We start from the raw sequence: 13,085 nt of genomic DNA on the forward strand, positions 1-13,085 counted from the left end.
AAATTTGGAAAAGGGGGAGGTGGCGGCGGTGAGGGAGCCGCCGGCAGCGGCAAGGGAGCCGCCCCTGGCCTCCCACCCCCCTTTTATAACTTTTTATAATTTTAATTTTTTTATAATTTTTCTTAATTTTTAAAAAATGTAAAATTTTCTTAATTTAAAAAAATTTAAAATTTTCTTAATTTTTTAAATTTTTTTAAATTTTTCTTAAATTTTTAAAATTTTCTTAATTTTTTAAATTTTTAAAATTTTCTTAATTTTTTAAATTTTTTAAATTTTCTTATTTTTTAAATTTTTTTAAATTTTCTAATTTTTAAAAAATTTTAAAATTTTTAAAATTTTAAAATTTTTCTTAATTTTTAAAATTTTTAAATTTTTCTTAATTTTAAAAATTTTTCTTAATTTTTTTAAATTTTTTAAATTTTTCTTATTTTTTTAAATTTTTGAATATTTTAAATCTAATTTAATTAATTTATATACTATTATTTACACGTAGACGCGAAACGGCGTCGTTTTGCATTTTCTCCGCCACATCGAATGCAAACGACGCCGTTTGACCGAGCTCACGGAAAGTCGCCACGTCCCATTTGGCCGGATTTTCACGGAGTGGCACTTAAGTGTCCCATTTTACTCCGATGATGGCACTTAAGTGTACCATTTTAAAGTTATGGCACTTAAGTTCCGACGCGCAAGCTTTATGGACCTCAGCGTGTCCTCACCTCCAAAAGAGAGTCTATATTTGTGAGAGACCTTGAGGAGGTGTGATAGAACATCTACACTGGAATCAAGGCAAAGCTGTGTCTGTAACTTCTCTTTTGATCATAGTGTAAAATCCAGCCGGTGGGCTGTCGGTGCGGAAGAGTGGACGTAGGCTTGGAATAAGCCGAACCGCTATAAATCCTGTGTGTTTGATTTTCTCTTCCTTACTCTCTCTACATCGATCGTATTTCAATCTGTTGCTTCCGTATTTGAGAAAAATTGTTTGTGCGCCTATTCACCCCCCCTCTAGGTGTTTATACTAGCAATATCACATCTCACGTCCAAGTTAAAGCAATGGCACACGCATCACAAATCGAAGAAAATCCCATCGCATACAAGATTTAGCTGTTGGATTAGAGGGCAAATCAAAGAAGTATTCACTCTGACATTATCTAACCTGATTCTAAATATATTATTGAAGATGTCAAACTAATTGATGGCTCACTTTTTGTAAATCAGGCAAGAATATTAGTTTCTTAAGCATATATGTTTGGTGACATAATTCCCAATCTTCATTGACCTAGTGACTAGTGATGACATAGTGCGTATAATTCGTAAGGCTAGTTCATAAATCAAAAGTCAAAAAGACTCGTAAGTTACCCGCTAACAGCAAATGCACTAACGCTGCCCTTCTTCTTTGTACAACGACTTGCCGTTTTCGGTGTTTGTTCCTCGCTAAATAGAAGAGGCTGTAGAGCTGTCTACACCTAGTGGCCGAAATTTCTGACTTGTCACTAGGTATTCTTCGAGTCAAATGGTATAGCCTGCTGCTCCTCTCGTATTCTCTCTGCTTCATCACGTTTCTAGTGTCAATTCCAGGTTACCGTAATTCCTCCTAGATAAGGGTGTACTTCGCAAGAGAAGGAAACGACTGGTGTCTCATTGATCATTCCCCGTCACGATCGCAACTTTGTTCCGAATTGAGTTAAAAGTCGAGTTACTAGTCACACCATACTCGGTGGATGGTACGTTGAAAAAGTTGAGTTAATTTAAAGTCAAATTGGATCTGTAAGCTTATATGTTGGACATCCATTTAGTTGTAATTTGCAGTGTGATAGGAGAATGCCACGCGGTAATCTTAATTGTCATGAGGCACAAGTGCTCAGAGAAGCATTTAATGGACAAAATCACACGCTTCAAGTACTTGATAACACAAACTTCAAGTGGAAACGTTTTACATAGAGTACGGGAACATAGTTGTTCCATACATGATACTGCCTAGGCAAAGTTCAGAGGGGAGGGCCACGCACACGCCAAGCAAGCCCTCTTTATTCATTATATGAAGGTACATAGAACACTCAGAGAGCACGCTTTCATCGTTACTCGACTAATGTGCACCATGGCAACACTCGAACTTGACAATGTTGTTCATCATGCGCGGGCAGACCGGGCACTTCACATCCTCCGGGATGTAACCGACCATGTTCGGGATATAGAAGTGGTGGCACCTCGGAAGGACGTAAACCCGGTCGAACTGCTCCCTAAAGACTATGTCAAATGTCTTCCCATTCACGTTCACATGCTTCTTCCACGTCTCGTACTGCACCAGGACCTTTGTGACGTGCAGGTGGGAGTCATTGATCACGACCCGCGACCCCTTCGTGAGGATCGCAAACCCACCGTCCTTCTTGAAGTTGGTGTAGAGCCTGAGGATATCCTGCATAAGGGGTTCATGCAAGTCCGCTCTGGTTTGTAGCTTGGAGAGCATGCAGCTCTCGAGGCGGGTCCAAAAGAGCTGTGATTTGGTGACGTTGAAGGCAACAATGGAAAAGCCGTCATCGATCATCTTCTTTAGCGACGCTTCGATCTCCTGGATGACGTTGGGTTCTTCCGCGCCATACAGGAAGATATACTTCTCAGCCTTGATCTGATAAGAGATTGCAAAATCAATGTCTTTTTCACGTCCATAAATTGTTAAATCAAACTAAACACTAATCTTACATTTTCAAAATTTCTATACAAAAGTTCCAGTAAAGCCTGTCTACTTGGATATAATCTTGACCGTTATCAGTAAAGAATGGACAACATTATAATGTAAAATAGTCTTATAGTTCTCGTCTTATCCCATGTATATCTGACAGATTCTAAGTTTGAATCAAATTCTTTTATTACCGCAACAATTTAACTAAATTCATCTTCTAACAAGCAAACTTAAAGATCATAGTTTCTTTTCACGACCATATGCGTGCACCCTTGTTGTATGAAAAAGCAAAGGGTACAAGAAAAGTGAAGAAGGAAAAGAAGAAGAAGGACAAAAACTTACAGCTTCCTGTATCTTCGGGAAAATGAAATCGGTCGCCAAAAGTTCAAACCAGCTAATGCCAGGCCTCTTCCAGATGTCTGTTGCTACAGCACCGGTGAAAGGGAAAGCATCCCATCCCCAAACTCTAATCATGCTCATGGCATTTTGGTTTGAGACTCTTCCTTGTGGATCCAATACTGTCACCATGGTGTCTTGCCTAAAGTGCCACTTCTCCTTAATTATCCTGATGGCCACCCCGTTGATAAGTGCAGGGGAGTGCGCCGAGTACCACGGCATCTGCAACTGAAGGTTCTGGAACTGTTTGATCACCTCCTCGCCTTCTTGTTCGATGATAGGGACCCACACGATCTCGTAGCGCCCCTCGTGGAACTTGCGCTCATTGTAGATCTTGATAAGGATTGAAAGGTCGTGAGAGGTCAACTTGAGGTCCGAAATTAGCAGCAACACATTCTTCCTCCGGAGCGACTCGACCTTATCCTATATAACGAACAAGGAGTATTATAAACATTGGTGCAGCATGTGCTTTTTATTCAATTGCACAATTGGTGAAAACTATTTTGCTGTTGGATTCCAACATATGTATGAGACTAAATTCTTAGTGGAAGACAATTTTACTACAACGGCGTGTTGTGTAAAATCTTGATGCATTGGACTTGTAACATAGATTGATGTTAAACTCAGAGAAAGTTGAAGACATGAACCTTTGTCTTCTTTGAGCCGAGGAAGAGAGGCTGAGGATCATCCTTGATGTAAAGCAAGGCCTTGATCAGCTCCACGTTATCCGTGGGGGCATTAAAGAGTCGTTGCAGCCTCTGATATTCCTTAATCTCCTCTGCATTATGAAAAAATTAAGTTTAATTATTAGTCCAATATATTTTGGGCTTAAATAAGTAGAAAAAAAGAGAACAAATTTTACCCTTTTTTTGTAAAAAATCCTCGTAATGTCTCTTGATAGTGTGGTGGATCATCTTCACTTTCCGAGCAAATGTAGGCAGATCTTTACCCTTGTTGCTGAAAAAACAACAAAAGAAAAATTCTCTTAGTGGCATAAGTCATTCCAATTCATGCAATATTGTTCTCATCAAGTTTCGATCACTTGATCTTTTTGATCTAAAACTACTTCTTGTGCCTTTTCAGGACCATATCAATCAATTAGAAGTCAAATTCTTGTTCTACAAGTAAGAGTTCTTCACTCTTGTGAAGAACAAGAATTTGAAAATGAATCGGGTTAAGGTGTGGTCAATTTTATTATTTGTAATTAGAATTGCTTTAAATAATTTTGACCATTTATCATTATTTTTCACAAACAAAAAGCAAACTCTTTCGAAAGCGCGCGCGCGCACGCGCACACACATATATATATTTCATAAACATACTCATCGACCGTGCTAATCAGGCTGGTGAACTGAATAGAGCAAGCAAGGATATTGATGATGATCTGATAAACACTGCTTGGAACATCAATCATCGTAGACAACTCGGGAACATCCTTAGAGTCATGCTCAAAATCCACAATGCATTGGGTCATATTCAGGGTGGTCTTGATCATTTCGTTGAGAACACCGAAAATGTGGATCTTTTGTGGGTCTGAGGGCTTGGTGATTGCAGGTAACCCCTTCAGTATGGCCATAGATTCCGCGAGCTTGTCCGATGGTTCAACTCGAGCAAGTCGCCAAAAGTCACCATAGTACACAGCAAGTGATGAAAGGGTAATTAGAGCCTTATTAACCCACGAGTAGCTCGATAGCTCATGAAAGAGCGAGACCAGTGTTTGGCGCACATTTTTGGTGTCCAATGCCTTACAAGTTAGCTGATGACAGGACAATAAGTTAGTGAAAGAGATTATTTATTCGCAACCTCTATACAACAGGTTAGAATGCAAACATTTCATAATATTAAATCTTCCTATCTTTTAGTTTAAGCGCATGTACATGGAAAAAAAATTAGAAAACGAACCAAAACAAATATACTTGGGAAAAAAAAAAATCTAACTTCTGGGAGGGAGATTATAAAATACCTGACAACCCACTTCGTTGATGGCTGCTAAAGGTGGATTGAAGCCCTCTTTGAGAGGCTTGAACTCATGGCTTCCAGATCCTTGTATGCCCTACGATGAAGATCACTTCATTCTTAGAAACGGAAAGAGAGGAGAGAGCAAAAGAGAGATGCGATAGTTTTCACTATAATTTAAGTGAGAACTAACATTTAGAAAATATCTCGTTATGTCAAACCATGATAAATTCAGGTATCAAACAATTGTCGGCCTATACAAAAAACGAACAAAAACTCTCTTAACCAAAGGATTAAATAGAGGAGTTATAGTGTTATCCACATGATCATGGGCCTTCAACCTGAGGGATAGTCCCAAACCTAGTCAGGCCTAATGAGTCTGAAGAACAACTTGGGTTAAGCGTGGATATATGCTAATTATGGGTCCTATTTAACTTTAAGAGAAGTTGTCAAACTTTTCATTTTCATTTGCAAAAGCACTGGTCATTTACATAACCCCTGTCCATATCCATTGACTGGATAGCTGGTCAATATTTATAAATGGATTATACATATTTCGAATCAAATAAAAATAAATGAAAAAAAAACACTTGACGGCTAAAAAGCTTTAGCTCAGTCTGGCCAAGAGAATAGTGACGAGAAAAACAAAAGAGCTCTTTATCCAAAGGCATAATCGCTTAGATTAGTGCTTGTCACAGTACATGGATAATCCATACCTTTTTAGATTGATTGTTTCACCTTCTTGTTCCTCCTTTAGGCTTTAGCCATGTGAAGAGCAAAGCAACCAGAAAAGCAAGCGTGGTCCCCGTAGCCCCACTCAATATATAATCACTTCCATGTACGAATTCGGATAAATCTGATTTGACATTTTTTTAACTTATTTAAATAGGGCATAACTTCCTCTCACATTCCCCTCTTACAAGTCTCAACATTAAAATGGTTCTAACCATCTCACTAAGGAAAAGAGATTTGTTTTTTAAAGACAGTTAAATGTGTTTTGTTAAATATAAAATCATTTTTGGTACACATTCTATCAAAATTATCGCCGTATGAAATAATAATAAAATGTTAACCAAATAAGTTTGGAAACAAAATAAGTTCACTCTTTTGTTTTTTTTCCACCGCACCTTTTCCACTAGTGAGATAACCGCCCCACTTCCTTTTCCTTTTTCAATGGCTATCAATGGTTTTCTTTCTAAATAAAGGAGAATTTGAACACTAAAAAAGTATCACATAAAAAGAATTTTGCATATCTACTCTCAGATGCAAAATTCAAGAAAATTGGAGCATACACTGTTAGTGGTAAGGAAAAATGTCCAGGGGCAGTCTTATCTGACCTGAATTGGTCGGCTATAACTACCGCCCTCTCACTAATCATTAGATCAATGGAAGAGAGAGCCACTGGCGGAAAGTGTCTTCACCGATGTTATATGTATAATTTTTTTAACAAATTTTTGGCATTACATTGGTGATTACCTTAGGATTGACGATGGAGTCGACGATGGCGGTCGTTCCATGAAGGGTGTTGTCGACGAGATGGAAGAGAGACTGAACATCCACATCTCCTTCCTCAGGAGCGTGAGAGCTCACCATCTCCTTCATGAACTTCTCGTCGTCGAAAGAAGCAAGCAGGTTAGTCCACATGCTCTGGTCAATCTGATGAGTCTTGCCTTTGCGATCCATCCCCAAGAGATGGGCAAGGACTGTAGTCATTTGGAATCGCAGAGAGAGAGAGAGAGAGAGAGTCAAGGGCTTTGAGTGAGTGTTCAGAGAGAGGAAAGCAAGGAAGGAAGAGAGCGCAGGTTGTGTGGCGTGGGGAGAACTTAGCGTGCATGCCCTATTTATAGCCGTGGGTGTGAGAGAGTCCTATCATACGAAGACGTTTTAATAAATGGGGAAGGGTGAGAAAGGAATATCAACGTCTCCAATGCTCCGTCTAGAAGGGAGAAATACCACGAATACGAATTTACATTAAAACGGTCATTCACTTTTACTGAAGTGCGTATTACAAATAAATCAAAATTATTTGAGAATGAACAGAAATTACGATCCAAATTTGGATCCCCCACTTCTCCAAAAAATATATCTTGTGCCACACTTGATGTACTGCCATGACAGTCGCAAATGACATATATATAAGGACTTACGTATGAATTTCAGGTCATTAATGTGTATAAAGAAACATGAAATTACTCTTTAAAAATATTTCCAACAATGTATCGAAAATAACATATGATCGTGACGCACACAACAAATCCACATAAGTACAACATATTGCTACGTGAATTAACTAAATGGCCCCAAAATCTTTTTAATATCTCCAACTTCAATAAATCATAACATAAATTAACAAGTGGATACATAATTTAATATTTGTGGTTTTTTGACATTGTATTACTCAATTCATCTCTTTATCTTTTTAATCTTTCGATTGTTATATCATAAAACATAGCATGAATTACACTATCGAGAAGTAAAATATCAAAACTCCATGTTATACGCGGATTAAGCAATTAGTTGAAATCAAAAGGCGTTTTTGGGTTCACCCGGTGGAAGAGTTTTTCTTCATCAGCATTGTCCAAGTGTACAAAGAATAAAGCAGGCCCTAGAGGAAGATGACAACACAGGTCAGGGAAAACTTTGGAGAATATATTCTCCAAAAACTGATGTAACGTATACTAGAACCTACTATTCATATATCTTGCTTGTCTTTAGTTACCAAAAGACAAAATATAACGTTAATTATTTTTCACAACAGATATCGTGAGTTTAAAATTATTTTGTGATAATAGATGCTAGAGGAATATGGTTATTTCACTGTATAAACAGATATATATATATATATATATATATATATATATATATCATGGAATATTTGGCATCATATATAAATTTCACCGGCCACTGGAAGATTCCTAAATATACACAGCATTGCTCTTCTAGAAAAAAAAATACATATTCAAAGTCTTTACATTAATCAATTTCGTGAGAAAAATAATTCCACTTAAGCTCAATTTATTTCGTGGAAAATATATTTCGAATTTTTTTTTCTCATTATTCGACATTTGGTTTACTAAGGAAAATGAGTCAATGGAAAAGTCTATTTTTAAATTTAGAAAAATGATTTCCTCTTTAAAAAACCGGATATCATTTTCCAAAATATGATTAAGTATCAACATTTGGATTTAAAACTCTAAACTTGGGCATAAAAACTCTAATGCTACTTCCCAGGTAGGGGTGTGCAACCGGATCAGGTATACCTGGTTCCTGAATTGGCCCACTCAGAAAATAGGGTGGGGAACCGGTTCCCATTAAAACCGGTCCGAGAACTGGTTCTTGAAATTCGGAACTGGTTTAAACTGGTCCGGGAACAGGTTCCGAGTGATTACCCATCCGAAAACGGGGACCCGTTTTGGAACCGGTTCCCGAACGGGTTTTGTAAGTAGAGGTCCAAAACCTTTTTTTTCCCCCGATTTCTATTTTTACTCCCGCAATCACACGACATTTTTCCTCTTAACTCTTTCAAACAAGCACGACACTCCTCATTTGTCATTGCTCTTCCTCACTTGCTTCCCTCCCTCACTGACTCCCTCTCGCACTGTCCAATGGACGGACGGTGTTCGTCGCCGCTAAATTCTTGTGTATCGAGTGGATTGGCTCGCCTAATTTCTCTTTTATATGAGGAGTTATGCTTGCATAAATGAGTAACTTCATGTAGTAATTGTAGGAATAAGACTAATATTATACTCATGTTTATTGCTAATTATTTGCCTTATAATTTTATTTATTATAATTAGCCTTGTGGATCCTTAATTTTTCGTTTAGTCAAAAAGTCCATGTATTTATTTATTACAAGTGCTTAATATTTCAATACAAATTATGAGGATTACATTATTTTCTCGCGTATTAATATAAAATTCGAAGTCGTATAGGACATCGGGAGATTGCAAAATAGGTTCTAATGAAAATAGGGTTAACTCCAGAACTGGATTGGAAAAACAGAGAGGGTCGGGTACAGGGTCCAATACAAATAAGGTTGGGTAGAGGGCCAAAAAAAAAAGGAACTGGTTATAATAAGGTTGGGTACATGGTCCAAGTCCAGACCCTATCCACCCCGGACGCGATCACCGCTATTCCTAGGTCCCAACATCCAAGATTAGGTTTCCAACACTTAGGCCCAAGACCATTGGGGAGAGCCCATGACCCTAGTGCTCATGCCTAGGTCCTCGACACTTGTATCCGAGTTCATCAAGGTCAAGCCCAAGACCAGTGTCTATGCTTGGGCCTCCGATGCCCCCGCTTGAGTCCATCAAGGCCCAACTCAAAGCCCCATTGCACGTGCTCAATGCCTCGGCACCCAAGCCTAAGTCCATAAAAGCCAAGTGTAGGATCCCAGTATCTAAGCTCAAATCTCTAACACCTAGGCTTTAATCCATAAAGGCTATAACTATGTCCCCAACGCACAAGCTCTAGTCCCCAACACTCGGGCTCGGGTTTGCAAAGGCCATGCCTAGGTCCTCAGCACTTGAACTAGGGTCCTTAGTGGCTGAGATCCCAATGTCAGTGCCCAAGTCTATCAAAGCTAAGCCCGAGACCCTAATGCCCACACTCAAATCCATTAAGGCTAGGCACAATATCCCAACACTCATGCCACAGTCCATTAAGGTCATGTCCGAGACCCAAGTGCACATGCTTCGATTTTGATGCCTGGGCTGAGGTCCATTGAGGCTAGACTCAGGACTCTAGTGCCTGTATCCACTTCTCTAGCTGCCTATGCACAAGTTATTAACACTCTAATAGTTTTGTCTATTTAGAAAAATCAATCAAATTTTTCATATTAAACAATGGAAAATATTTTTTAGTTCATTTTCAAGATGCAGCCAAATACTGGAAAATATTATTATTTTTTGGGAAAATATTTTTTTTCAAAAATATTATATTTTGTGCAAAACAAATCTTAGCTCTTGGTTGTCTCTCCTGGACCTTCGGTCCTTGCTCTATTTAGTCCGTGTTGTTCTTCTTTTCCTGTTTCTTGATTGTGCTCCCTTCCACTCTCCCCGCATTGTATCGAGAGTGCAAGATTAGGAGCTGGTCGAGTTTTCTTGTATATTTGTTCAAAGCTTTAATACCATTTACCTTACCAAAAAAAAAAAAAAAACTAATTATATATGGGAGTAATTGCCACATTCGCATCCTTTCCCTTGTAAAGACAAACAAATCGAAGCAATTAATGATAGCACGGTTTTATGAATTTTTGGGTTGATAAAAGTAATTAAAGTGAAAATTGGCTATTTTGTGTCCGCTTGAATGTGCTTATATTTCGACAGTTTCTAGGGGACTAAAAGACCCCATAGATATAACGTGGGAAACCTTTCTTAAAATGCCTCCCAAAGTGTACCCTTGGGTTCCCATTGACCCACTTTTTTTTTTTTTTTTTTTGTCGGTCCCATTGACCCACTTACCTCATCGCAATTGATAAAAAGCACCTTTCGATGACTAGGCGAACGTTGCGTGCTCATTTCTTACTTTAAATTATACATGATTAATTAAAAAGTGATTGTGCCCGCGTGAGGACCGAGAGTTGCTCACCCTGACCAAATTGGATTAAGGGATAATTACATTCAGTGCAGTGTTATTATAGAGCAAAATATTAGAAGAGAAGCAGACAAGTTAGGGCAAGAATGAAAAATGCAAAATTTGAAAAATGGACTTTTAAATTAGGAAACCGTCGTATTTACTAATAGAATGCTCAAAATGTTGTAGTTATACTTTCTATAGATAGTAAGCGAATGTAGATATGATATGTCTTCTCAGTTGCAATACATTCAACACTTTTAGTTTGGGCATTAATCAACTAAATTTATCTTTCAACAGTCGAATTATTGTTAAAAACACAGTCAACAAAAAAGAATCACAAGCTACTTTTATCACCATTGAGCATGTTGGTCATAACTATCACTATTACTTCGCTAATCGACACTTCAATGGCATTAATCAATTAAATTTATCTTTCAACAATCGAATTGTTGTTAAAAACACAGTCAACAAAATAGAATCACAAGCTGCTTTGAGCATGTTGGTCATAACTGTCACTATTACTTTGCTAATTGACACTCCGATGATAATCAATGAAGGTTACTTTTTTCTCCTACTGATGTTGTTTACCAAAAAATTTCTTAGACGAGCTTGTGAAACAACTTAGGAATAGCCTAGCTCAACCAAAATAGAGCGAAAGAAATGCAGAGACTTATTGATATAGCTCCATCACGCACATGACCGTTCAACCCCACATGCACCTAATTAGAACTCAAGTTCATTTTCTCGATAGCAACCTCAATGTTATTAAAACCAAATTATGGGGCTTTCCTAGGGTCATATTGAAATGGCCTTGATCACTCGTTTCAAACGCAACTTAGACTCCATTTATTCTATGAAAAATGAATACTATTTTGCTAAAGATAATTACTAGCATCTAAATATTTTTATTATTAATAATAATTTATATCTAAATAATTTCATATAAAATGAAAATGAAAATATTTTTTGACCATTTATTTTTATACGTGATATAAGCTATCTTTCTATCAGAAAATAATTTTTAAATTATACAAAAATAAATGAAGTTTTAATTCTTAATTAACCACTTTCTTATCCCATGAATATATATATATTTCGCCAATAATTGACAGACGGCGTGACCACACGTGAAGGTACAATAATTTGGGAAACCTTACCCGTCACAGGTGGACATGTCCTACTGGATGGGGAAATATATGGGGATTAAGTTTTCTAAACCCAAGGAAATAAAAGAAAATGAAAAAGAATAAGAGAAAAATTGTTACTGATAGAAAGAAAATAAAAGAAATAAAGACTAGAAGGACGGTGATTCACGTGTTGGAATAGGCGTAGGTGTAGGGCAGTGATGCCCGACACATCGACATGGCATCGACTGAATAAGAAAAGGAAAAAGCATAATCCTTGCCTCTTTCCTCGATGATATATAGAAAAGGAGAAGGTGCTTTAAACTTCACCTATTTTTCTCGTCTGGTCTCACTAACTGCTCTCTCTCTCACCTGACTTCAGTTTTATCGACATTCGAATCGCTCTGTTCTTATCCGAGCCTAGCCCCTGCGAATTTTATCCCCTGGGAATCCAAGCGTGAGGCACGAGATGAATAAACCCCAATAAATATACTGAGAAATGACAACGACTCGATGATTTACTTTCTTTTGACAAAAAAAAAAAAAAAAAAAAAAACGATTCACCTTCTTTTGAGGAGAACGAACGACAACGCCACACGTAATCTGAGATGAGACTGACAAAATGACCTCCACGGGTCCATTATTCAAAGAACAGACGATACCTTGATAGTGCCGACTGCCGAGACAAATGCTGCATTAACTATTTGAAAGAACGACCGATGCATTGACCCACATCAGTTTTGCATCAGAGAGGGGTATAAATGAGAATCGGAGAAAAATGGGGGTAGAAAATTAAAGTTTACATAATACAAAATTAAAAAGCCAAAATTATTTATGCATTATGGTAGATAATATCTCATAAATCACAAGCACTTATTAAGCAATTAGTTGAAAATATTTCGTGATTTCAAAGAATTAGTGTGACTCTTTATATATTATCAATAGGAAAATAAATTGACATCGTACGAAATACAATTATCAATATTGGTAACTAGATTAGATTTTTGTCGGTAATTATCCTCTCTTTTTAACTCCTCATACGTTGTGGCCACTTATATAATACAAGATAGTCAATGTATCAAAGGCTGTAAATTTCTTTATAAATTAATTAATAAGTACCATTCGTACCATTTACTAGCGAAATTTATTATCATATTGCTTTTGAATAGGGAGAAAATTTGTTTCAAAGAGTTATAATGCAGCCTTGGTGATGGTTCCTCAACGCTCTTTACTTCTTTGAATAGTGAACTTGTGTGGGTCTCTTTTCTTTGAAAAAGAAGAAGAGAAAAACCTTTCAAAAGAGGAATATAAAAGTAAAATGATTGAAAAAGGAGAAAGGACAGTGTGTCAGTTGT

At 37.4% G+C, this 13,085-nt stretch overlaps 2 protein-coding genes across 2 annotated transcripts in view; both read right to left on the reverse strand.

Moving 5' to 3' along the window:
• LOC120287626 (protein SIEVE ELEMENT OCCLUSION B-like) overlaps positions 1–13,085 on the reverse strand; it is a 67,626-nt gene that overhangs the window by 30,381 nt on the left and 24,160 nt on the right. The gene's annotated exons all lie outside the window — the stretch shown is intronic.
• LOC104456127 (protein SIEVE ELEMENT OCCLUSION B) lies at positions 1,875–6,837 on the reverse strand. The gene is made up of 7 exons (XM_010070859.3): positions 6,506–6,837; positions 5,037–5,126; positions 4,396–4,829; positions 3,936–4,030; positions 3,721–3,851; positions 3,020–3,496; positions 1,875–2,623 (listed from the first exon to the last, which is right to left on the reverse strand). The coding sequence occupies exons 1-7, from the start codon at positions 6,740–6,742 to the stop codon at positions 2,084–2,086; spliced, it is 2,004 nt and encodes a 667-aa protein (XP_010069161.2). The 5' UTR covers positions 6,743–6,837; the 3' UTR covers positions 1,875–2,083.

This window comes from Eucalyptus grandis, chromosome 8 (genome assembly GCF_016545825.1).
Source record: "Eucalyptus grandis isolate ANBG69807.140 chromosome 8, ASM1654582v1, whole genome shotgun sequence".
Taxonomy (NCBI): Eukaryota; Viridiplantae; Streptophyta; class Magnoliopsida; order Myrtales; family Myrtaceae; genus Eucalyptus; species Eucalyptus grandis.

What these genes read in the sequence shown, in the direction of transcription:
- LOC104456127 (XM_010070859.3), bottom strand. Translation starts at nt 6,742, where the DNA reads ATGACTACAGTCCTTGCCCATCTCTTGGGGATGGATCGCAAAGGCAAG. An exon ending in ACTCCATCGTCAATCCTAAG is followed by an intron (nt 5,127 to 6,505) that starts GTAATCACCAAT and finishes TCTTCATCGTAG; the next exon opens with GGCATACAAGGATCTGGAAG. An exon ending in GGATTTTTTACAAAAAAAGG is followed by an intron (nt 3,852 to 3,935) that starts GTAAAATTTGTT and finishes TTCATAATGCAG; the next exon opens with AGGAGATTAAGGAATATCAG.